Source organism: Gigantopelta aegis, chromosome 1 (genome assembly GCF_016097555.1).
Source record: "Gigantopelta aegis isolate Gae_Host chromosome 1, Gae_host_genome, whole genome shotgun sequence".
Classification (NCBI taxonomy): Eukaryota; Metazoa; Mollusca; class Gastropoda; order Neomphalida; family Peltospiridae; genus Gigantopelta; species Gigantopelta aegis.
This window is the reverse complement of record NC_054699.1, coordinates 9,383,164-9,410,803: the sequence shown is the minus strand read 5'-3', so window position 1 is coordinate 9,410,803 and position 27,640 is coordinate 9,383,164. Positions and strand designations below refer to the sequence as shown.

At 37.1% G+C, this 27,640-nt stretch overlaps 1 protein-coding gene across 1 annotated transcript in view; it reads left to right on the top strand.

Moving 5' to 3' along the window:
- The window catches only part of LOC121370406 (propionyl-CoA carboxylase alpha chain, mitochondrial-like), a 50,083-nt gene extending 23,042 nt beyond the window's left edge, over positions 1-27,041 (top strand). The window contains exons 13-23 of the mRNA XM_041495612.1: positions 822-896; positions 2,927-2,995; positions 5,363-5,438; positions 8,189-8,299; positions 10,587-10,689; positions 11,683-11,785; positions 13,014-13,112; positions 14,478-14,531; positions 20,829-20,969; positions 23,400-23,477; positions 26,431-27,041. Of these exons, the coding sequence (XP_041351546.1) occupies positions 822-896; positions 2,927-2,995; positions 5,363-5,438; positions 8,189-8,299; positions 10,587-10,689; positions 11,683-11,785; positions 13,014-13,112; positions 14,478-14,531; positions 20,829-20,969; positions 23,400-23,477; positions 26,431-26,499 (978 nt within the window). The 3' untranslated portion in view covers positions 26,500-27,041. The remainder of the gene's footprint in view (positions 1-821; positions 897-2,926; positions 2,996-5,362; positions 5,439-8,188; positions 8,300-10,586; positions 10,690-11,682; positions 11,786-13,013; positions 13,113-14,477; positions 14,532-20,828; positions 20,970-23,399; positions 23,478-26,430) is intronic.
- Positions 27,042-27,640: the final 599 nt, after the last annotated feature.

Below are 27,640 nucleotides of genomic sequence, written 5' to 3'. Positions count from 1 at the left end.
CTTTGATATACCAGTCGTGGTGAACCTGGCTGGAACGAGAAATAGCCCAATGGGTCCACCGACGGGGATCGATCCTAGTTCATAATTATTGAAAGCTGGTAACTACAAAATACTATCAACTAAATACATTTTGCTCTTTTCTCATTATTAAAGTTCAACTTTGTTTTGTTTAACAACACCACTAGAGCACATTGATTTATTAATTGTCTGCTACTGGATGTCAAACATTTGGTAATGTGACATATAGTCTTAGAGAGGAAACTCGCTACATTTTTTTCATTAGAGGCAAGGGATCTTTTATATTCATCATCCCATAAACAGGATAGCACATTCCACAGCCTTTTATGTACTTGCATTATTAAATAATGTACCGGCCTCAGTGGTGTCATGGTTAGGCCATCGGTCTACAGGCTGGTAGGTACTGCATTCGGATCCCAGTCGAGGCATGGGATTTTTAATCCAGATACCGACTCCAAACCCTGAGTGAGTGCTCCGCAAGGCTCAATGGGTAGGTGTAAACCACTTGCACCAACCAGTGATCCATAACTGGTTCAACAAAGGCCATGGTTTGTGCTATCCTGCCTGTGGGAAGCGCAAATAAAAGATCCCTTGCTGCTAATCGGAAAGAGTGGCCCATGTAGTGGCGACAGAGGGTTTCCTCTCAAAATTTGGGTGGTCCGTAACCATATGTCTGACCCCATATAACCGTAAATAAAATGTGTTGAGTGCGTCATTAAATAAATATTTCTTTCTTTCTTATTAAATAATGTCAAATATTAAAATGTATTAATACCACTTTATATTTGTTTTATTTTATATAGGATCCGTTTAAGAACTTTGGTATGCCATCGATTGGAAGGCTGACTAAATATGTAGAACCAACCTGCATGGAAAATGTAAGTTTAACGACACAAAATATTGTCAGTCATTTGGCCCAAAACTTTTTTTTTGTAACCAAATGTAATGTAAGAATATTATATAACGAGACCACATATTTATCATGTAATTTTAATCACCAAAAAGGCTCTGTTAGAGAGAAAAATCTTACAATGGCTGCAAACTCATTTCATTTCAACTTATTTTCGTGCTTATATCCAATTAATATTCAAGCACGTTGTCCTGGGCACACACCTCAGCTATCTGGGCTGTCTGTCCAGGACAGTGGGTTAGTTGTTAATTGTTAGTGGTTAGTGAGAGAGAAGAGGCTGTAGTGGCCTTACACCTACCCACTGAGTCGTTTAAACTCGCTCTGGGTGGGAGCCGGTACCGGGCTGCGAACTCTATACATACCAGCCTTATGTCCGATGGCTTAACCACGATGCCACCGAGGCCGGTTTTAAAGAACAAACAAACATCTGGGGGAATCAATCCCACGATTCACTGCCCCTCGGGTGAGCACTCTACCACCAAGCTACAATCTGCCCAGCTATTTGAGAACGATCAAGTGTACTTACTGATTCGCCTGCTTCGGACTTGTCGTTCCAGTACTCAGACTTACTCTGGAACTCAGGAACTCAGACCTACATAGAACATCATTGTGTAAACTAAGGATAGTCCTTTTAAAGCAAAATAATGAAAGGTAGATATAAAAACACTTAGCATTTTACGTTTTTGAAGAGAAATATGAGGTGAAAACCCGCTAGTTTGTTTTGGAGAGTTCTTGTTTATTTGTCACTGTGTTGTATTTGCCTGAAGTATTTATTTACTTACTTAATCCTCTTCATGTGTGGTCATACATAAGACCGACACCAAAGAACACCAATGTTGTCTGTCCGTTGCAAGCTTCATTACTTGGCCCCAACTCCACCCAAGAGCCTTCATCTCCCGTTCCACCGATCTTCTCCAGTTCTTCTCTCCCTCTCACTCTCTTGCCACCAAAGGTCCAGCGCATGGCCACTCTTGGGATGGATGTCAGTGGCATTCTGTAGACATGTCCAATCCATTTCCATCTGTTTAACCTCGAAGTACACCAAAATTACATATTATCCACATGGTTCAACATAACCGAGTTAATAATCATCATACAAACTTCGGAAGCACACGTGTAATAACAAGGGTAATGACGTAATTTTGGGAAGCGACGTCATAACATGACGTTTTCCCCAGTCCTAGTTCAGACTTTGCATGTGAAGTATGACGTCATTTTGTCATCTCCTTCTAGTTGTGGTTGAAACATTTTGAGACGGTCCTTGTTATTCATAAAAAATTACAATAATAATATGGATAATAAAGAAATTATTACACTTGATTGTGTGTCATACTGATTTTACGAAACTCATGTCAGCTCTCGCAAAAAAAAAATCCTAATACTTGTTTTGTAAAATCATTACGACACACAAGCTCGTATAATAATCTCTATATATTGAATATATATTCTCTTGTAGACTTTGTAGCTGTGATTTTACATTTTACATTGAAATATATATATTTTTTTGTATGTATGGAATTATTGGGAGGTAAACTCAACAATCATTTCGACAACATCAAACACCTTGATTATTCAGATGCTGATATTCTAAACAAGAAAATATTAGTCATCAAAAAGTCATCTTACCTTGGATACACTCTGGATGGTCAAATTTTTTTTTTCATTTTTTTTTTTTTTCATTTTCCATATTTATTTCAAAAATCAAACAACATTGAGCCATGTAAGAATTGAAATGACAAAATCATTTATATTTGCATCTCTGTGTAAGGTAGAGTTCAAAAGACGTTTTTATAACGTTGATGACTGCTCTCATGAATCACTGCTGCTGTATCATTAAGAGAAGAATATGTGGCAGCAGCAGGTTTCTTCTCTTTTTTCTAAATGTTGAAATTATTAGATAGTTGGAGTTTAAAATGTGCTGTGGTATTGTCAAACAAAATTTCATTTCCTTTGATTGATATTGTTTTTTTAACTTTTGTTTGTTTGTTTTCTTCACAGGTGCGCTGTGACAGTGGCGTTACGGAAGGCAGTAATATCAGCATTTATTACGATCCCATGATCTGCAAGGTGAGATTGTTTACTTTAAGCTGGACAAACAATGTAGACTGTTGTAAAACATTTATTGTAAATGAACATCGAATCCACTAATGGCTCAACATTTTTTAAAATTAATAAATATTTTTTAATGTCACAAACAGTTATCACAGAGACAAAGACATGTTTTTTGTTTGGACATCACAAATGTATATCAGTGATATTGAGCAGTGATATTGAGATGAATGGTGCATCTGCAGTATTCTCGTTTAATTGAAAACCATACGACTAAGAGGAAATGGCTGGTGTGCATGCTCAGTCAAGTCATGCTATCAATTTAACGACATTAATGTTTACCTTGTTCAATTTTGAAATAAAAAGGTAAGTACATACTCGCATGTTGTCCCTGTTCCATCAAAAATTACACCAGATAGTAAGAAAATGTCATTTTAAAAGCATTATCGAAAACCGTACTATGACGTTATCAACGTAATGGCAACAACATAAAATCAGCTTTTCCCGCGAAAGCAGTAACATGACAGTCACGTGACCTAAAAGCGGCTATCCAGAAATGATCCGTCATTACTCATTTGGTAGTTCTAGCAGACGTGTTTTGTTGTGTGGATTCCATTGTGCACTTGTTACTGTTTAGGCATGCATTTGCATTACATTCATTAAGATTCCAGGGTGCAAATTAACTGTAATAATACATTTCACTGTGCATAAAACCTATTCTTACTTTTTCCCCGCATTTTTAAGGAAATTTGTTTTAAGTGTACTTCCTTAACAGGAAGTTCTTGTCGTATCAACGATCGAACGTGTGCAGACATTACAAAATACCCGGAAATAAAATACGGTTTTCGATTTCGTACGGTTTTCGACAATTGGCGATACTGGTATTTTCATTTCAGAATGGGACTACTTAACAAGGCTGTGCTTCATGTTTCCTCAACAAAATATTACCTAACAATGTATATTCAAATGCTTGTGACATGGGCTACTAATAAAAAGTGGCTTCTAATCAAAATCAGTTTGATGACAAAATATTGACTACTGAAAAAACAATAAGATCATTGTTTAGTTTGGGGATAGATGGAATGTATGAGGGCGGGACGTAGCTCAGTGGTACAGCGCTCACTTAATGTGCTGTCGATTTAGGATCAATTCCTGTCGTTGTGCTCATTGGGCTATTTTTCGTTCCAGTCAGTGCTCCACAACTGGTGTAACAAAGGCTGTGGTATGTACTAACCTGTCTGTGGGAAGGTGCATATAAAAGATTTCTTGCTGCTAATTGACAAGAATAGCCCATGAAGTGGCGACAGCGGGTTTCTTCTCTCAATATCTGTGTGGTCCTTAACCATATGTCTGACGCCATATAACCATAAATAAAATGTGTTGAGTGCATCGTTAAATAAAACATTTCCTTCCTTCTCTAAAAAGAGCCTATTGCTAAGTGGTATTGGTTTCAAGTAATTAACAATATTGTGTATTGAAGTTTAAAGATTGATAACAAAATTTTGTAACTGGCTGAATTTGATTTGCACTAATAAAGTATTGAGTTACTAACTAACGACCGCCGGTAATCAGGGAGTATTATAGGTGGTTATAAGTGCAAGTGTCTATTAACAATGCCAGAAGTAACCACTGAACACTCTCTGAAGTGGTCAGACTTAAGCCCACAGCTATAGATGATGGGGAAATGCCAGATGTTTGGCAGATAACCACAAGAGACAGCACATGTTTTAGTTGGAGAGATAAGGACTGGTATGTGGAAGTGGACCGCAAAAGAAGTTGAAATATAGAAGAATCTACCAGATCAGGAAAAAATTAGATGGAATTCAAAGGAGAGAAGGAAGTGGGGCAATGGAATAAAAAATGAATAATAATAAAAAGTTTTTTTTAAATAAAGTGGACAGTTAAATTTTACTTGATTTTAAAGCAATACATGTTGATAGTTTCTTTTATTATCCACATGGTTCAACAACCGAGTTAATAATAATCATACGAAGCACGTGTGTATAATGTTGTAATTTTGGGAAGCGACATCATAACATGATGTTGTTCTCCAGTCCTAGCCCAGACTGTGCATGTGAAATATGACGTCATTTCATCGTCTCTTTCTAGTTGTGATTGACATGTTTTGAGATGGCCCATGTTATTAATTAAAAAAATAACAATAATAATATGGATAATAAAGAAATTATTACTCTCTTGTGTGTGTGTGTGTGTGTTTGTGTGTGTGTGTGTGTGTGTCATACTGATTTTATGAAACTCGTGTCAGGATTTTTGTATTGCCTGAGCGAGAGCATTTCGTAAAATCAGTATGACACACAAGCTTGTATAATAATCTCTGTGTAGGAAATAACTGATGTTCTGAAATATGTTTTTGTTTTGATTCAGCTTGTGACACACGGAAAAGACAGACAAGAAGCCATTACCACCATGGTCGAAGCTTTGGACTCCTATGTTATAAAAGGTAGGTGGGTCTAGTCATTATGGGATCTTCGGCTTCGGTGGTGTCGTGGTTATAAACCATCGGACATAAGGCTGGTAGGTACAGGGTTCACAGCCCGGTACCAGCTCCCATCCAGAGCGAATTGTAACGACTAAATGGGTTGGTGTAAGACCACTACACCCTCTTTTCTCTCACTAACAACTAACCCACTGTCCTGGACAGACAGCCCAGATAGCTGAGGTGTGTGCCCAGGACAGCATGCATGAACCTTAATTGGATATAGGCACAAAAATAAGTTGAAATGAATGAATGAATTATGGGATCTCTCTGTCTTGACGGAGAAGCTGGCTGTGGTGGTCTGAATGTGCACCCACGACAGACATGTGCCGCAACAGCTTGCTGTCAATGTGCACGTCAAAATAGTTGATCTTTAACTTGTATTATGGGATGTTATCAGGTTTTAGAATAACAAATAAAAATAAATATCTTTCCATAATATGACCTGACCTCTGACCTATGTCACTGCCCCTCGCCATGTCAATGGACTGGTCCAAACATAACAGTAAACTTGTTTTGTGAAACAATTTTGCATATTGTATAATTAAAGGGACTTTCCTCAGTTTGTTTTTATTGTTCATACGTTGTCGACTAATAGAGACGTTTTAATTACTAAAATTGCAAATGTTTCTATATCAATTATCGGTGAGTGTATATTAAGTGTGTTTCTGGTCGGACTATGTCAAACTTCATTTTATTTTTTAATATATATATTTTAGTACGTATGAAATTATTGGGAAATCAAATCCAGTTTGGGTTATTTACAAACATTAGGATGGTCGGAAACACATTGGATATACACGCATATTCTGAACATGAAACTATATTTAGTATGTCATTTTAATTGTTAAATAGAGGATACTCTACGAGTGTCTTGTGATATCATCATTTATCAGCATGAGTTGATAAAAGTATGAAATCTAAGGCTTGCCGAGGATTATATACTTTTATCAACGAGTACTGATAAATTACAATATCACAAGACACGAGGGGAGTATTCTTTTTATCATCCATTTTCATTCTTTTCATTTGCGACAGTTGTAAACAATGTCAGTAATGGTGGTTAAATGTCACTATATTTGGCAGAGGTAGACTCGTTAACTAGCAGAACGACAGTGGCGTGACGTCACTAATGATAGGTTAGCGCTGAAACATACACAGTGACATAACAGAATAATGTCTTGTGATTACAATTTGACCAATCAAGATTATAAGAAGCGATATCTCCTAGGAGAATATCGCAGGAGATATCGCAAATTATAGTGCCAGCGATATCTCCTACAAAAGCCTTTAATGGACGATAAAATATTTTATGAGTCTGAAACATCTTACAATGGCTGCAAACTCAGTTCAGTCCCTTTAATCATCAACTATTGGATGTTAAATATTTGATAAATCTGATACATAATCTTCAGAAATACTGTTAAACAAACATTCTTTCGCTCCTATTAAGGGAAAAATAAAACTCAGTGTTTTTAATTTAATTTATTTTATTATTATTTTTTATATTTATATGTATACAGTCAAACCTGTATATAACGGCCACCCAAGGGACCTAACAAAAGTGGCCGTTATAGAGAGGTGACCCTTATATACAAGTTCAAAATTAGAACCCATATATTAAAGAATATCACAACTGTCATAAAAAAAGATGTCGCATTTTTAAACCATTCCCACACTAGCTTGTTTATGTCATCATTGCCTGTTGCTTTCTTCTGCCTTTTTCTTTCGGCTGAAACATTATTGTCAAAATCGGCCAGAACATCAGCTTTCCTTTTTAAAATAGACTTAATCTGAAAACGTCCTACACCAAAATGATCGGCGATCTTTCGCGCACTTAAAGTGCCTTTCTCAGATTTGTTAATAACGTCGATTCTCTGTTCTAACGTTAAAGTACGATTTTTCGGTGGCATTTTGCATGCAAACGTATTCGTTGATATATTTCACAAACGCTAACATTGACTTGCAGAAGATATTTTGTTTAATTGAAGGTTATTACCCATGTGGCATGTTTAACTCATTTGTTTGTTTTATGTCACCGCTAATCCTTCAGTGGAGTATGACCGTTGATTACAGCTGAATAAGATCAGGAGTCGCTTAAATAATCCAAACACGGGACATCTGCAATGACCGCCGCCTTCAACAATTCATGTTTATTTAACAATCATGACTGGCTAGACACAATGAAACACCTAACATAATACCTCATTTGTTTAGTTTCTCGAGACTCAATAGAGTGACCATACATACAGATTACATTATGTACAGCCAATGGGAAGTCGTCTACTATTCAGTGAGGATGCTGAGAACCAATTGAATTACCCCACCAGTAACGGAAGTTACTGAGTGCCTGTTTGTTTTTCAATTACGATCAGAGAATTACAATGGAACTTTACTTTGACAGAAAATAAACCCAAAGCTTTTACATGACAAGGCCATATAAACACATTTAATTTTAAAAAATTTAAGATGACTGAAAAAGTAAAGACAATCATCTTGTGACCGTTATAGCAAGTTCAACCTGTGATTTTGGGTGGAAAATAGTGACCGCTGGCCGTTAAGGACAGGTGACCGTTATGTACAGGTCAAATAAAGAAGGAAATGCATTGAGGGGGATTTATAGTGGCCGTTACGGGCATGTGACCGTTATGTACAGGTGACTGTTAGACCAGGTTCGACTGTATATATATATTTTTTTCTCTTTTTTTTTACAGGTGTGACTCACAATATCCCCTTGTTACGAGACATTCTGACCGAGCCCAGATTTGTTGCCGGGGACATCAGTACCGATTACCTGCCATCAGTATTCCCAGAAGGATTTAAGGGTAAAATATTTTTTGCAGATTCATATTAAATAAATATTAACTTAATAATAAAGTAAAGTTAAAACCAGACAATAAATGTGCTTGCCAAGTTGTAGTCAAATATCAGTAGATGACATTACATGTACTAAAAGGCAAAAGTTATTATGACACACAAAAGACCAAGATAACTGATGATAAGTTTTTACTGCCGTGTATGAAACGTTATAACATGGAAAGAGAAATGTCCGAAGATATGGATACGAGTAATAGTCTATGAAAAGGGCACACCTGCCACATGCAAATGAGCCACATCACTAGAGGGGGTCCAGAGCGAAGTTCACACAGTCAGTAGCGAGTGTGTCCACCTTGAGCATTGATACAGGCCTGGCACCGTTGTGTCATTGAGGCCACTAAACAATGGAGAAAGTTCCTGGGAATGCCTTCAATCACAACCATCTGGGTCCACCCCATATCATAATGCCACCACCTCCAAAATGATCCCCTTCAAGAACACATAGCATGACGTAATGTTCACCTTGACGTCTGTAAACATGTGTCCTGCCGTCAGATCTTTGGAGAATGAAATGGGATTCATCAGTGAAGAGGACACGTCTCCAGTCACGTGCTGTCCATTGCAGGTGTTGTCTGCACCACTGGAAACGTCGACGTCAATGTTCTGGCATCAGGATTGGCCTTCTGGCTGGGCGTCTTGCACAGATGCCGTAGATGCGTAGACATTGTCGGAGTGTCCTCGCTGATACACCTCTGTTGTCGGGGATGGTATGGGCTGTGAGGGTTGCTGGTTGGGAACTTGCTTCGCAGATGCGTGGTTCGGATCCATGTGTCTAGGCGAGGGGTTGTCACGGGTGGTCGGCCGCTTCAGGGACAGTCCCTGACCTGGTTGTTTTGTTGATATCGCTGCCATAAGTGCCATATGGTGTTTCTCTGGACGTTGAATTGATGTGTGATGTCATGCTGCAAGGTCCCAGATTCAAGCATCCCTATGATTCGCCATCTGTCATTTTCACTGAGGCATGGCATGACGAAATTGCATCAAACTTCTGAAGGCTGCACAAAGTGGCAATGATTTGTGACTGAATGTCTGGCCTTTTATGGTGAACACTGGACAGGATTTCTCCCAAATATTCCATGCTTCTTGCACAAAGCATGCAATCGCTGCAACAACCGATTGGTTGCATTTCTTTGAGCTGTTTCATGCACATTTTCTCTGATTTACATCCATAAATCCATTCACAAATTTATAACTCTAAACAATCCATGTCACAATAACTTTTGCCTTTGGGTATATGTTTCCATTTCCAGTAAAGACTATTTCAATTTTATTAAAAAAAATAATATTGAAAAACTAACTATCTTGTATAGTGACGTGGTTTGTGTGATTTTTCTCTTGAATGGTGACATAATTTGTTTTATTTGCTGTATAGTATACATACTGAAAATGTCAATACAATGTCACATATAAGGCTTACTTGTTTTCGAATAAAGTTTAGAACATTTAGTGTACATACAATGAAATCTCTCAAGATCGAACCCTCTGTAAACGGGAATTCCCTCAAAACCGGACATTGTACATAGTCCCTTTTTAAAAACCAGGACATAACTTAACTTCTCTAAACAGGATCCCTCTTAAAACCGGACATTTGTCTTGGTCCCAAGGGTGTCCGGTTTAGAGGGGTTTCACTGTATTTTGAAAAGTTACAGTAGAGTGAAACAAGAGTCTGTAATGTTATAACAGGGAGATACCCTCTAAAAATGGACTTCTAAGAAGTATGTGTGTTTTTAGAATGTATTATAAACACCAGGATAACTAGAAAAGCTTCAGATATATACAGAAATGGATATATCTAAACAGAAAAAAAATGTATGTAACATGCCTGATTTGAATGATCAAAACAGCTCTTTAATAGTGACAAATATGTCTTAGTATTTTAAAACTTGGGTCTGCATCTGAAACCATTAAGTGACTAATGTTATAACATGGAAATACCCTCTAAAAATGGACTTCTAAGAGGTACGTGTGTTTTTAGAATTATAAAAAAAAATCCATTTCAATGTCTTACAAACATGAGGGTGACCAGAAAAGCTTGAGGTATATACAGAAATGGATATTCTAAACAGAAAAAAGGTACGTAATGCCTGATTTGAATGATACTGTCACTTATTTACGTGCCTGTATCCAAAAGAGGTTCAGGCAGGTTGAATCATACTAAATGGCTCTAATAGTGAAAAATATGTCTTAGTATTTTAAAACTCGGGTCTGCAATTTAAACCTGTTTTTTGTTTCCAGGCAAACAGCTATCACCTATGGAGGAAAAGGAACTGGTAGCTCTTGCCTCCGTGGTGTACATCAAGGATAATCTCCGATACTCCACATACACCAATCAAACACGGTCAGTGTCAGTCATCAGTTGCTCAATACTGGGGGCGGGACGTAGCCCAGTGGTAAAACACTCGCTTGTTGCACAGTCGGTTTGGGATCGATCTCCTTCGGTGGCCCATTGCACTATTTCTCGTTCCAGTCAGTGCATCATGACTGGTATATTAAAGGTTATGGTATGTGCTATCCTGTCTGTAAGATGGTGCATATAAAAGATCCCTTGCTACTAATGGAAAAAATGTAGCAAGTTTCTTCTCTAAGACTATATGTCAAAATTACTTTTTACATCCAATAGCCGATGATTAATAAATTAATTAATGTGCTCTAGTGGTGTCGTTAAACAAAACAAACCTTTTTTCTTTTTTTTGCTGAATACTGACACAAATGGCTTGTAGGTACTGGGTTCGCATTCTGGTACCGGCTTCCACCCAGAGCAAGTTTAACAACTCAATGGGTAGGTGTAAGGCCACTAAATGGGTAGGTGTAAGGCCACTAAATGGGTAGGTGTAAGGCCATTACATCTACTTCTCTCTCACTTAAACTAACAACTAACCACTAACCCACTGTCCTGGAAAGACAGCCCAGATAGCTGAGGTGTTATGCCCAGGACAGCAGGTGCTTGAACCTTAATTGGATATAAGTACAGAAATAAGTATAAGAAATAACAAGAGTCTAAGAGACCATTGTGAATTAGTCCCCAGGCCTGTACTGTCAAACACTGTTGTTTTTTTAATTATTTATTGTCCCAGAACACATCTGTAATGTCAGGGTTGGGGCCTGCAATTTTAATATATGGTGTTAATATTTAAGATAAACCGATGAAATTGTGTCATTCCTGTTTTGGTCACATGACATGTATAATATATTTTCATGTTCACCTGCTATTTCTATTCTTAACAACATTACTGCAGATTATTTCTTTATTCTCCAAATAGAAGGTGAGACACAGTTCATTCTGCAGAATTTGTGTCCTAAATATTATGTCTCTTGTTTTTTTAAAACGCAGATTACCCAGTCATCCTGACACTCGATCAGAGTGGCCAGTCAGTGTGCAGGTGCTGAACAAACAGATTCCAGCAGTTGTCAGAAAATTTGAAAATAGTTACGAGGTACGTGAGATGTCTTTAACAACTAATATAATAATTGTTTTTATGGTCCTTTTTCAAATACAGTTGAATCACGTTGGCTTGAACCCCGTTGGTGCTTGGAAAAAATGTTGCAACTCATTGGGCAATTCAACCTAACCATTCAGTCAACAACGTGTAAGTGTAATTCGGGACTTCGTTTTTGGTTTGAGCATCATGGTGTATTCGACCCTTCCAAGTTCGACCCAATGAGATTCTACTGATATACTTGATCAAAAAAAAAAAATTGTCTTTTGTTTTGTTTTGTATTTAACAGGTTGATGTCGAGGGAGACATTATGACAGTGACTGGTAATATATATTTTGTATTTAACAGGTTGATGTGGAGGGAGACACTATGACAGTGACTGGTAATATATGTTTTGTATTTAACAGGTTGATGTGGAGGGAGACATTATGACAGTGACTGGTAATATTTGTTTTGTATTTAACAGGTTGATGTCGAGGGAGACACTATGACAGTGACTGGTAATATATGTTTTGTATTTAACAGGTTGATGTGGAGGGAGACACTATGACAGTGACTGGTAATATATGTTTTGTATTTAACAGGTTGATGTGGAGGGAGGCACTATAACAGTGACTAGTAATATATGTTTTGTATTTAACAGGTTGATGTGGAGGGAGGCACTATAACAGTGACTAGTAATATATGTTTTGTATTTAACAGGTTGATGTGGAGGGAGGCACTATAACAGTGACTAGTAATATGTGTTTTGTATTTAACAGGTTGATGTGGAGGGAGGCACTATGACAGTGACTGGTAATATATGTTTTGTATTTAACAGGTTGATGTGGAGGGAGACACTATGACTGACTGGTAATATATGTTTTGTATTTAACAGGTTGATGCGGAGGGAGACACTATGACAGTGACTGGTAATATATGTTTTGTATTTAACAGGTCGATGTGGAGGGAGACACTATGACAGTGACTAGTAATATTTGTTTCGTATTTAACAGGTCGATGTCGAGGGAGACATTATGACAGTGAGTGGTAATATATGTTTTGTATTTAACAGGTTGACGTGGAGGGAGGCAATATGACAGTGACTGGTAATATATTTTGTATTTAACAGGTTGATGTGGAGGGAAGCAATATGACAGTGACTGGTAATATATTTTGTATTTAACAGGTTGATGTGGAGGGAGGCAATATGACAGTGACTGGTAATATGTTTTGTATTTAACAGGTTGATGTGGAGGGAGACACTATGACAGTGACTGGTAATATAAGTTTTGTATTGCCCATCATGCATACACTGGTGAATGGCCAGGAACGGATATTACAGGTATGTCATACAGAAGGTATTGTATATCGTTGAGTATTAGTCAACTCAGTGGGTGGGTTTGCTCCTCAATTTATGGTATAAAAAAGTTGGTATGATGTATAAACCAATTCAACTTTAGCAGCAGATCTAGGATTTTGGGAGTGGTAGCATCTATGTATGTATGTATATGGGGGGGGGGGGGGGGGGGGGGTCAGTGTAAAAAATTACTAAATTAACACTCTTCAAAGACCTGTTTAAAACACTTGAACAGTGGTTCTGTAATATACTGATGTTCTATATGTATTTTAAGACTAAATTAACAGACTCTTCAAACACCTGTTTAAAACACTTGAACAGTGGTTCTGTAATACACTGATGTTCTATATGTATTTTAAGACTACATTAACAGACTCTTCAAACACCTGTTTAAAACACTTGAACAGTGGTTCTGTAATACACTGATGTTCTATATGTATTTTAAGACTACATTAACAGACTCTTCAAACACCTGTTTAAAACACTTGAACAGTGGTTCTGTAATACACTGATGTTCTATATGTATTTTAAGACTAAATTAACAGACTCTTCAAACACCTGTTTAAAACACTTGAACAGTGGTTCTGTAATACACTGATGTTCTATATGTATTTTAAGACTACATTAACAGACTCTTCAAACACCTGTTTAAAACACTTGAACAGTGGTTCTGTAATACACTGATGTTCTATATGTATTTTAAGACTAAATTAACAGACTCTTCAAAGATCTGTTTAAAACTCGGCTATTAGCAAATTTTAATTTTAGAATGTAACAGTTTTGCAGTTTTTTTTTTTTTAAAGTTGCAAAACCGACATGTGAACAGAACAAAGATTCACTTGAAATATTATGCCCCGACTACAGATTTTCGAAGCTATCATAGCTGTAAGATAGCTGTGAAAATATGGGCCCTGGAAATTGGTTCTTAGGGTTCATAGCAGTCTTTAAACTCATTGAAAGTCGTTGAATTGTAATAAAAGTATTTAAAAGTCTTTAAATTCTCACAAATCATAGCCAAAGCAATGATGATATATTTTACAGCTCCATGCATTTGAGATTTTCCAGTTACAAGGTTTAATCTGTCATGATACATGTAAAAAAGGTAACTTTTTTGCCATGGATAGCAACGTACACGAACTGATTTGGTATTTTTATCGCATTCTATTGTCCTTGACCGCTGTGTAAAAATCTTTGAAAGTCTTTGAATTTGTTTGGTCTTTAAAGCTATCAACCCTAGGTTCTTACCAGCCTTACATAACCAAATGTGCTACTGCTCAGTTAAAATTGTTTTAATCTTATTTATATGTATTTGTTTTAATTTTATTTATAATGTTTAATGTTATTTTGCAGTTGACAGTGAGACTTGGAGGAGGCCAGTACCACCTAAGACTGTTTGGAACAGTGGTGAGTAGTCTTTGAACGGTACATTTTAAAGCCAAGTTTCCCCTCCCATTTGGAACAGTGGTGAGTAGTCTTTTGAACTACATTTTAAAGCCATGTTTCCCCTCCCATTTGGAACAGTGGTGAGTAGTCTTTGAACTGTACATTTTAAAGCCAAGGTTCCCCTCCCATTTGAAACAGTGGTGAGTAGTCTTTGAACTGTACATTTTAAAGCCAAGGTTCTCCTCCCATTTGGAACAGTGGTGAGTAGTCTTTGAACTGTACATTTTAAAGCCAAGGTTCCCCTCCCATTTGAAACAGTGGTGAGTAGTCTTTGAACTGTACATTTTAAAGCCAAGGTTCTCCTCCCATTTGGAACAGTGGTGAGTAGTCTTTGAACTGTACATTTTAAAGCCAAGGTTCTCCTCCCATTTGGAACAGTGGTGAGTAGTCTTTGAACTGTACATTTTAAAGCCAAGGTTCCCCTCCCATTTGGAAGTGGTGAGTAGTCTTTGAACTGTACATTTTAAAGCCATGTTTCCCCTCCCATTTGGAACAGTGGTGAGTAGTCATTGAACGGTACATTTTAAAGCCATGTTTCCCCTCCCATTTGGAACAGTGGTGAGTAGTCTTTGAACTGTACATTTTAAAGCCAAGGTTCGCCTCCCATTTGAAACAGTGGTGAGTAGTCTTTGAACTGTACATTTTAAAGCCAAGGTTCTCCTCCCATTTGGAACAGTGGTGAGTAGTCTTTGAACTGTACATTTTAAAGCCAAGGTTCCCCTCCCATTTGGAACAGTGGTGAGTAGTCTTTGAACTGTACATTTTAAAGCCAAGGTTCTCCTCCCATTTGGAACAGTGGTGAGTAGTCTTTGAACTGTACATTTTAAAGCCAAGGTTCCCCTCCCATTTGGAACAGTGGTGAGTAGTCTTTGAACGGTACATTTTAAAGCCAAGTTTCCCCTCCCATTTGGAACAGTGGTGAGTAGTCATTGAACGGTACATTTTAAAGCCATGTTTCCCCTCCCATTTGGAACAGTGGTGAGTAGTCTTTGAACTGTACATTTTAAAGCCAAGGTTCCCCTCCCATTTGAAACAGTGGTGAGTAGTCTTTGAACTGTACATTTTAAAGCCAAGGTTCTCCTCCCATTTGGAACAGTGGTGAGTAGTCTTTGAACTGTACATTTTAAAGCCAAGGTTCCCCTCCCATTTGGAACAGTGGTGAGTAGTCTTTGAACTGTACATTTTAAAGCCAAGGTTCCCCTCCCATTTGGAACAGTGGTGAGTAGTCTTTGAACTGTACATTTTAAAGCCAAGGTTCTCCTCCCATTTGGAACAGTGGTGAGTAGTCATTGAACGGTACATTTTAAAGCCAAGGTTCCCCTCCCATTTGGAACAGTGGTGAGTAGTCTTTGAACTGTACATTTTAAAGCCAAGGTTCCCCTCCCATTTGGAACAGTGGTGAGTAGTCTTTGAACTGTACATTTTAAAGCCAAGGTTCTCCTCCCATTTGGAACAGTGGTGAGTAGTCTTTGAACTGTACATTTTAAAGCCAAGGTTCCCCTCCCATTTGGAACAGTGGTGAGTAGTCTTTGAACTGTACATTTTAAAGCCACGGTTCCCCTCCCATTTGGAACAGTGGTGAGTAGTCTTTGAACTGTACATTTTAAAGCCAAGGTTCTCCTCCCATTTGGAACAGTGGTGAGTAGTCTTTGAACTGTACATTTTAAAGCCAAGGTTCCCCTCCCATTTGGAACAGTGGTGAGTAGTCTTTGAACTGTACATTTTAAAGCCAAGGTTCTCCTCCCATTTGGAACAGTGGTGAGTAGTCATTGAACGGTACATTTTAAAGCCAAGGTTCCCCTCCCATTTCGAACAGTGGTGAGTAGTCTTTGAACTGTACATTTTAAAGCCAAGTTTCCCCTCCCATTTGGAACAGTGGTGAGTAGTCTTTGAATGGTACATTTTAAAGCCACGGTTCCCCTCCCATTTGGAACAGTGGTGAGTAGTCTTTGAACTATACATTTTAAAGCCACGGTTTCCCTCCCATTTGGAACAGTGGTGAGTAGTCTTTGAACTGTATATTTTAAAGCCAAGGTTCCCCTCCCATTTGGAACGGTGGTGAGTAGTCTTTGAACTGTACATTTTAAAGCCAAGTTTCCCCTCCCATTTGGAACGGTGGTGAGTAGTCTTTGAACTGTACATTTTAAAGCCATGTTTCCCCTCCCATTTGGAACGGTGGTGAGTAGTCTTTGAACTGTACATTTTAAAGTCAAGTTTCCCCTCCCATTTGGAACGGTGGTGAGTAGTCATTGAACGGTACATTTTAAAGCCAAGGTTCCCCTCCCATTTGGAACAGTGGTGAGTAGTCTTTGAACTATACATTTTAAAGCCACGGTTTCCCTCCCATTTGGAACAGTGGTGAGTAGTCTTTGAACTGTATATTTTAAAGCCAAGGTTCCCCTCCCATTTGGAACGGTGGTGAGTAGTCTTTGAACTGTACATTTTAAAGCCAAGTTTCCCCTCCCATTTGGAACGGTGGTGAGTAGTCATTGAACGGTACATTTTAAAGCCACGGTTCCCCTCCCATTTGGAACGGTGTTGAGTAGTCATTGAACTGTACATTTTAAAGCCAAGGTTCCCCTCCCATTTGGAACGGTGGTGAGTAGTCACTGAACGGTACATTTTAAAGCCATGGTTCCCCTCCCATTTGGAATGGTGTTGAGTAGTCATTGAACTACATTTTAAAGCCAAGTTTCCCTTCCCATCATCAACGTGTTTGCTTTTATTTGGACTAATACAAAACACAATAGTTTTAAAACCCCGTGATTGCCACTTCATCATTTAGCAATTTTAGCTAACGCAAAACACAACTACAGTAGGTGAGGAATGGGTTAGTTAGCCAATGTTTAGTCTAACAAGTCCTGTGCTTGAATTAAGATATGCTAGGTGATGGTTTATAGTCTAATGTTTGCAGTATACAGTTGTGCATACATTCTAGTCAAGTTATCTTAAAGTTAGTCGTGTCCCTGCATAATAGTGGGTTATCAAACATTTTATAAAAAATGGCTCGAATAACCCGCCTTCTGGGGTAAGATGTGCCAGGTCAAGGGGCAAGTTGATCAATATACTGTACTTTACTTGAAGATTGTTTTATTCCAGTGCAAACAAATTCAAAATAATAAACATCGTAATTTGAAACTCCAAACATATTAAGCATATAGGAATTTCTGATACACATATTGTGAGTAAGACTGAAAACGTTTATTTTGAATATGTCTATCTACAATAGCCTACTACGAGAGATTTCTCGAGAACATATCTCACAAATAATAATATACTTTTATGACTATATAACATATCATCAATCACATTAAATCGTAGAATAAAGTCAATAAGAATGCATTAACATTTAAGAACTAACTTCAAATCCTGTCTCAAACATAAGTTACTTGAAAATTCTATCTTGACACATGTTATTCAGTATCTCTATAAGTCCCACTTGGTAAGATCACACATGAAGATTGTTTTATTCGAACGCAAACAAATTCAAACATAATAAACATCGTAATTTTAAAATCCAAACATATTAAGTAGGACCTCCACAAGTCCAAAATACCCAATACATACATTATATGATAATGAGACTAAAGAATAAAGTAAAATAGCATTATTCATCTTAATTCTAGGGCTAAACATAGATGCCAAATCATGCCATTGTATTGCAGTTAGAAACCAGTTGATATGTTGTGACGCACGAACAGCGAGTTTAAAAAGAGAAACTAGCACATGATCTTATAACTATTGTGTAAATTATATTGTTTATTATTTACTGCTAAAATTATTGTCCTACATTGTCCATTGTATTATAGTAATAGTTGATCATTATATTCCACCATGCACGGGTACTCGAGTCCTATGAACGGACTCGCGTCTTGCTAGACTCAGTCTGTGCTCGAGTACTCGAGTACTCGTGGAGACCCTAATATTAAGCATATAGGAATGTCTGATAAACATGTTGTGAGTAAGACTGAAAACGGTCATTTTGAATATGGAAAAAACATACTGGAAAAAAAGACAATATAGGTAAGTTGATCATGGTTAGAAAACACAGTGGGGTAAGTTGTTCTATGGATGAACATATCCTAATCAGACTGGCACAACTTGCCCCATACTGGCCATTTTAATATTTTAATCCATGCTGTTAAAAGGGTGCCACAAACTTAACCCAAACTGTTCATGGAAATACACAGTAAAACAATGTTTTATTCACAAGTCAGGGAACATGCAAAATATTTATGATTCTTCTCATATAAATCAATATACCTTGAGTGATGAAATGTACTTTCTCCTGTGTTAAAATGTCTTTTTCAAGGCAAAATTTACATAAGTGTGCCTGCTGCCTGACCATTACATCATGGAAGCATGACCTTTCCAAATATTGTACCAAATGTCACATGTCTCTATTCAGAAACCAATGGGAAGGGGTGGATCAACTAACTCAGTGGCTCAACTAACCCGTCCCTCCCCTATATTTCACTTTTTAGATGATTTGTCAGTCTGTACTAATACATTGTACATTTTATTTCACTTCCCAATGCAAGTTTTAGATAAACTGTCAGTCATACATTGTACATTTTATTTCACTTCATAATGCAAGTTTTAGATAAACTGTCAGTCATACATTGTACATTTGATTTCAGTTTCCACTGCGAGTTCTAGATAAACTGTCAGTCATACATTGTACATTTGATTTCACTTCCCAATGCAAGTTCTAGATAAACTGTCAGTCATACATTGTACATTTGATTTCACTTCCAGTTGCAAGTTCCAGATAAACTGTCAGTCATACATTGTACATTTTATTTCAGTTCCGACTGTGAGTTCTAGATAAACTGTCAGTCATACAATGTACGTTTGTTTTCAGTTTCCACTGCGAGTTCTAGGTAAACTGTCAGTCATACATTGTATGTTTGTTTTCAGTTTCCACTGTGAGGTCTATACAAACTGTCAGTCATACATTGTACGTTTGATTTCAGTTTCCACGGCGAGTTCTATATAAACTGTCAGTCATACATTGTACGTTTGATTTCAGTTTTCACGGCGAGTTCTAGGTAAACTGTCAGTCATACATTGTACGTTTGATTTCAGTTTCCACGGCGAGTTCTAGGTAAACTGTCAGTCATACATTGTACGTTTGATTTCAGTTTCCACGGCGAGTTCTAGGTAAACTGTCAGTCATACATTGTACGTTTGATTTCAGTTTCCACGGCGAGTTCTAGGTAAACTGTCAGTCATACATTGTACGTTTGATTTCAGTTTCCACGGCGAGTTCTAGGTAAACTGTCAGTCATACATTGTACGTTTGATTTCAGTTTCCACGGCGAGTTCTAGGTAAACTGTCAGTCATACATTGTACGTTTGTTTTCAGTTTCCACTGCGAGTTCTAGATAAACTGTCAGTCATACATTGTATGTTTGTTTTCAGTTTCCACGGCGAGTTCTATATAAACTGTCAGTCATACATTGTATGTTTGATTTCAGTTTCCACGGCGAGTTCTATATAAACTCTCAGTCATACATTGTACGTTTGATTTCAGTTTCCACGGCGAGTTCTAGATAAACTGTCAGTCATACATTGTACGTTTGATTTCAGTTTCCACGGCGAGTTCTAGATAAACTGTCAGTCATACATTGTACGTTTGTTTTCAGTTTCCACGGCGAGTTCTATATAAACTGTCAGTCATACATTGTACGTTTGTTTTCAGTTTCCACTGCGAGTTCTATATAAACTGTCAGTCATACATTGTACGTTTGATTTCAGTTTCCACTGCGAGTTCTATATAAACTGTCAGTCATACATTGTATGTTTGTTTTCAGTTTCCACTGCGAGTTCTAGATAAACTGTCAGTCATACATTGTATGTTTGTTTTCAGTTTCCACTTCTAGATAAACTGTCAGTCATACATTGTATGTTTGTTTTCAGTTTCCACTGCGAGTTCTAGATAAACTGTCAGTCATACATTGTATGTTTGTTTTCAGTTTCCACTGCGAGTTCTAGATAAACTGTCAGTCATACATTGTACGTTTGTTTTCAGTTTCCACTGCGAGTTCTAGATAAACTGTCAGTCATACATTGTACGTTTGTTTTCAGTTTCCACTGCGAGTTCTAGATAAACTGTCAGTCATACATTGTATGTTTGTTTTCAGTTTCCACTGCGAGTTCTAGATAAACTGTCAGTCATACATTGTATGTTTGTTTTCAGTTTCCACTGCGAGTTCTATATAAACTGTCAGTCATACATTGTATGTTTGTTTTCAGTTTCCACTGCGAGTTCTAGATGAAACAGCGGCCAGGCTCTATAAGTACATGCCAGAGAAAATGGTGATGGACGTCAGTTCGTCGATCCTGGCTCCCATGCCCGGCATCTTGAAATCCATCACAGTCAAGCCTGGAGACGATGTACAGTGATGGAATTTTTCAGCTTTGTTTTCTTCTTTACAAAATAGATTAAATTTCATCTAAAATGCTGAAAAATTACCTTTGTTTATGTATGATCTAGAGATTTTCGTATACCAGTCATGGGGCACAGGTTATAGTGAGGCGGAAAACAACATAAAAAGAAGAAGTTTGTTTTGTTTATTGACACCACTAGAGCACATTGATTAATTAATCATCGGCTATTGGATGTCAAACATTTGGTAATTCTGACTTGTAGTCATTAGAGGAAACCGCTACATTTTTTCTAATGCAGCAAAGGATCTTTTATGTGCACTTTCCCACAGACAGGATAGCACATACCATGGCCTTTGATATACCAGTCATGGTGCACTGGCTGGAACGAGAAATAGCACAATGGGCCCACCGACGGGGATTGATCCCACACCAACTGTGCATCAATGACATAAAAAAGACAGGATTGTGCATTTTGTGACAGAATTTTGCCATTTTGAATGCATATGCTACTTGAGTAATTGAAGATTTTCTGATATAGTGCCAATTGAACATCACCCACTTGTGGCCTACAGTGCCCACCCACAGGATACATTACTACACATATTTAAAAGGTTTTGGTACTGGATGAAATAAAATTGCATACATTTTTCACCCAGATAAAACTTTCACAACAAACACACTTACATTTATCACCATTGAAAGGACCTGCGGTATTAACTGCTCTATCAAAAGAAAGTGTGTTTTGAGCACACTGTTTTTTAATTGTGGATTTTAGTAGCCTAGTTTTGCACATAAACATGAATTTACAGCTGTTAAACTATTGTTATCATTGCATACAGTACAAATAATAGTTCGAAATAGACATCAGTTACTTTCTACTGTCCTTACCGTGTCTCATCTTCGATATTGATGTATTGTTCTACATATAGACTTAATGTCTGCTCACCATAAACGTAAAATGTTTTGTGAAAGTGGCTCCTTGGTTGTAAATAGGTACCCCAGCAACAGTTAAAGGTGTTTTAACTAGGTTAATACATAGAGAATACTACATGAGTACATGATAGGTAACATTTATCTCACAAGTTGTTTTAAAATGTATCTAACAAGTGAAAGCAAGTTGGATACGTTTTTAAACAATAAGTTGTATGACAAATGGTATCTAATGGGACACAAAAGTAGTATTCAATTTCTTACATATCCTGAAAAACCAGGTTATAAACAAAATTAAACTAAAACTTATTTATAGTCTTGCGCTTGTTAATCAGTTTCAGGTTAACTATACATCACAGATCTTCTTTCTGCTGCGTTCAAGCTATAGTTGATCATGCTTTGCTCCATTCAGCCAGTGCTTTATCCTGGCTTCATGACAGAGCCACCAGTTGCTTGAGTGGACCCCTTCGAGGCTGGAGGCCCGGCACCATACCCACCTGGCTTTGGTCCATGGGGGCGACACCACTTCGATATGTCCATCTGTTTCATGATCATACAGCTTGGTGCATGTACAGACATTTCCTTTCGGTTTCCACGCTAATGCTGATGCATAGCTTCTGTACTCTGACTTCAGTGGACTTGGTTTGAGTTTGGAGTTTTCCTTCTCCTAGGAGTTTCCTTACTAGGATTCTGAGCCTCTCCAGCCCAGTTTTGATTTTGGAGTATGCTTCTCCTAGACAGTTGTCTTTCTCGACTCACATCCTCTGTCTGGTCCATATTAGTCTAGTCTCTACCCTTTGACCAGTCCAGCTTGGGTGACTCTACCAGGAGCTGATGCTCCAGCTGGCATAGCTCTTCGAGTCATTGAAACATTCAAGCTACCTCAACACGTAAAGGAATGGACCATGAGATAGATTACAGATCAATCTTATTTTGATCTTTGCTTTTTTTCATTAGATAGTATGGCTGTCACAATCGGGTCATCACCTAGGAGAAGCCAATCATATGTCCTTAAATTGTTATCACACATATATGTATTATTAATATGTGTTATCATAAATAATTAATTAATAGTGTTCTCACCAATGGGTTTGTAAGAAACCAAATTATTACCCATATAGTTAAAAATATCTTGGTGCATATCAAAATGAACGCCAAGTTCGACGTCATCGATTGGCACACTACAACCTTACAGGAACATCAACTAAAGGAGTTGAGTGATATAAATTAAGATCAATTATGGGTAATAAATAGGATACTAAAATCACTACCATTTCATATCATGTATATGTCACTCGTGAAACAATTTTAATTGTCACTCGCTAAAGCTTGGGACATAAACATGATACGAAATAGAAGCTCGTTTAATATCCCATAAATATCAAATGGGTTTATGACATGGATGACATGGGTACGTTATAGGTTTGAAAAAAAGTTATGTTTGTGAGTAAGTTATAGGATAAAAAAATGAGTATTGTTTATAACATGTGTACATGTCTTGTTCAGGTTGCTGAGGGTCAGGAGGTGTGTGTTCTCGAAGCTATGAAGATGCAAAACAGTCTGGTTGCCGGGAAAAGTGCCACAGTAAGTTACCATTTCCGACACACTGAAACGAACAGACAAGATGTTAGACACACACATAGGCATACTAGCTACCACAATTGTAAGGGGGAGGGAGGCAGGCTGAATTTTTCCCGAATTAAATGAAAATGTCTGAATCTGGATAAGAACATTGATCATATAATAGCTAGCATATCCAGTGTAATCAGAGTATGTGATGTTTTTCAAATCACACACTTTCAGAATTTGATAACTTTGCAAATTAGATGTAAATTAATTGAAGTCACGGCACTACATTTATTGACACTAAGCAAACTTACTATGGTGACACTCATCTCAAACAAAAACATTTCAATAGCAACTTTACACTGAAAGCTGTCCAGTGTTTAGGAAAAAAAAATGTTAAGCACTAGTTTATTTTTATGTAAGGATATCCAAAATGATGTCATTCAAGTTTGACATCATTTTCATTCAAAAAGACACTGCGTCACATATTGTTACGTCATTTGAATATCGAATAATGGCTGACTGGAATTAAAGTTGCGTATACAGTTTACAGAAAAACATGTTGTGTTAAGCTTGACATTATATGATAAAGACATTATTACCCTTGTGTGTTTCAGTATCGTCAATATCATCATATATTATGATACAATTCACAATAATACAGTTTTTATTCCTAATGTATGATACTGACGATAACGAAAAACCCTGGTAATAACCTCTATTTATTCATATTAGCATTACTGTCAAACTACACAATTTTATATTGTGAACAGAATGATGGAAATACATGGTAAAAAGGTTTCAAGCCAGCTCATTTTGCCCAAATATCTTCATAATTTTTGCCCAAATAATCAAATTTGAGTATTTGCTCCAGCAGGGGGTTGGGGGGGGGGGGGGGGGGGGGGGGCAGTTGTCGTCTCTCCCAAAAAAACCTCCCCCCCCCCCCACAGCCTTTTACTCTTGTGTACCAACAGTTCTATATCATTTCTATATGTCAGGCATCATCACATGAATACGTTAGCTAAACATGACCGGTGATGATGACTTCCTGTTTATTCATGATGTTTTTAATATTCTAACAAAGTGACCTTTAATTAATGTTTACATGACTATATTTTTGGTATGCCTTAAAAAAATTTTTTTTTATAAAATATACTAACTTTTCTTAATGTATTGTGATTAATAAAAAGGCATTAAAATCACAGATCTTGAAAACAATTTACAGTGAAAAATACATTCCCTGGAATATTTTTATGATTTAAGCATATAGAACAGAAAATCCAATTACCTTTGGTGCATATATGACGCCACACTCCGCATTGGTTTCACTACGCTGGCTTATCCAGGTCAAAAACAAAGCCATGATTTTGAAAGTGGAACACCTTTGACGGGCTCGTACCGATCTCGGTTTTCATTGGCTTATCACAAGTATAGAATTCCCCAACAAGCTATCACGTGAGATTTCGCAATTTTTGAACAAATTTAACTGTCTTGATTGAGCGGTCGTCTCATATCTCCAAAACATATTTATATCCATAGAGGTATGGTACAACACCTTTCCAGGGGTCGGTGAGTGGGGGATTTGCCTTGAAATTTTGATAGTGGCCAGCTGTTGGCATACGCGTTACATGTAAGGGGGTGTTACTAATTACGTAACGCTCTACGGGTAGAGGAAGAGGGTACTGTGTTCGATTTACGTAACATTTTTCAAGACTATATGTTTTTTTTATTCATTACTTAGACCTGAAAAGGTGTTTTTTTGAAAAGCGCAGTCAGTCTAGGATCGATCTCCATCGGCGGGTATACAAAAAGACCATGGTATGTGATATCCTGTCTGTGGGATGGTATATATAAACAATCCCTTGCTAAAAAAAAATGTAGCGGGTTTCCAAGGCGCGTGTGCAGGGATTTCAGCGGTGTTGGGGTTATAGATTGTGTTAAGCGAAGTTTATATGGGGCCATGCTCCCCCAAAAAATACATTTCAAAAAAAAATTAAGCTTGGGCAAGTAAGGGTTTCGACCTCCAATACCCTCCCCCTGCACATGCACCCGATTCCTTTCTAAGATTATATGTCAAAATTACCAAATGGTTGACATCCAACAGCAGATGGAAGGAAGGATAGAATATGTTTTATTTAACAACGCACTCAACACATTTTATTTACAGTTGTATGGTGTCAGATGATTATTAAATCAATATGCTCTAACTTTGATGTCGTTAAACACCCCCACCCCCCCTCCAACTTTACCCTTTCCAAACAAAAGAATATTTATTTGAATTTGTCGATTTTAACACGTAAAATTAAGAAGTGAAAACATTCATTGTCTACTTTAGTATATTTTATTAAAAAATAAAAATGATTAATGTGTTACTAGTATACAAACTAAACTTTAAAAGTTCTACTAACACTTTATAAAATACTAATTCTGAAATAGGAAGGTACGATTGTTGATAATTCGTTTTCAAGATCAAACCGGTTTTAACAAAAGACTCTAGTACCATATCCTCAACCGAACATTCTTCGTACAGTGCAAGATTTCTCTTTTAATTTTTTGAGACGAACCCTACAATTTGAAATCGGCAAAAAGCACGTGTTAACTGAAACTGACAACAGGCTGTCGTTTGTACTTTGCCGAGCTATGGCAGCACAGGCGACGAATTGAGCGTATACTTTTGACGATCTCCGTTCATAGCGAACACACACGAGTTTTTTAAAAGTGCATTTGAGCTTGTATTTCATATTTGTACATGATGTTATAATATGGTAACTAGAGAATGTAACTTTAAGACGACACCACACGGTACAAGTGTCTCATACGAGAATAACCGATAGCATAGCAACTGATTAAATTGTAATGTTGTCATGTCACAATGAGCTATTCTCGTACGACGCACTCGTATTGTATGTTATCACCTTTAAACAGTGTTTGTTCAAACAGGTTTATCTGATTTTTCAAATATTTTTTTCAGGTTAAAAAAGTGAATTTCAAGACCGGTGACACAGTGAATGAAGAAGACTTGATCATTGAGCTAGAGTGATAGAACAGTCTTTGCCAGCAACTGTGTTCCAGTCTATTTGACAAAACCCTCAATATTGGTGCTATGTGCCATACTATAACAGTTAGCATACTTAGGAAGAACTGCATTAGTTCATAGGGAAAGTTCGCTCGACAGTTTGACAGATCCGTTAGTCCAGTGGTCCTTTAAACTGGAGTTTTCCAATCATTGCACTATAGCCGATATATATCGAAGACTGTTATATGTGCTGCCCTGTCTCAGGGGGGTGGTACTTATTAATGACTTTTTGTTGTTCCTGGTGTGTGTATGTGAAAACAGGAAAGATGCATGCCCAGGAATATTGGAATCAGTTACTTTAATTCCAGCCATGTTTAGAAATCAGTTACGAGTTGAATGCAACTTTTTGATATTTGTTAAATGGATTATCCCGGTTTTTCAGCCCTAGCAAGACTTCTTTTTGTTCCCCATACAAAATAAACACATATCCTGACTTTTTAAAACATGGTCTTGCTTTAACATTTTTTAAATAAAAGCATTATGTGGATAAATATATTTGGAAGGACGTTTGAACAAATTTTTTTTTTTTAATTTTGGTCGTTGGGAGAAATATTAAATTTGTACATATGAAATTATTTTAGACAAAAATGATATCCAGAAATGCATTGTTTATAGAGATATTCATATGCTAAACAAGAAAATGTTAGCAAATTGTAATTTTAATATTGAGATACTATAAAACATTACGATGTTCAGAAATGCATTGTTTATAGATATATTCCTATGCCAAACAAGAAAATGTTAACAAATAGTAATTTTAATATTGAGATACTATAAAACATTACCATGTTCAGAAATGCATTGCTCAAAGAGAGATTAATATTCTAAGCATGAAAATGTAAAAAAATTGTAATTTTAAAAATGTAAAAATATTTATTGCAAAAAAACTTTTAAAATGGCTACAAACTCAGGAAAGTCCCTTTAATAGTGAAGACATGCAAGCCTATTAAAGTTTGTGGTGTTTGTGTTTTAGATTAGTAAACAAAGTTGTGAAATGCTTGGTTGAGACTGCAGCTTTAACTAGTTCCGAATTGAGTATGCTACTGTATTTTAGTAAACCACTAATAACTTTCTGTAAATCACAGACATTTAACGAACCCATACA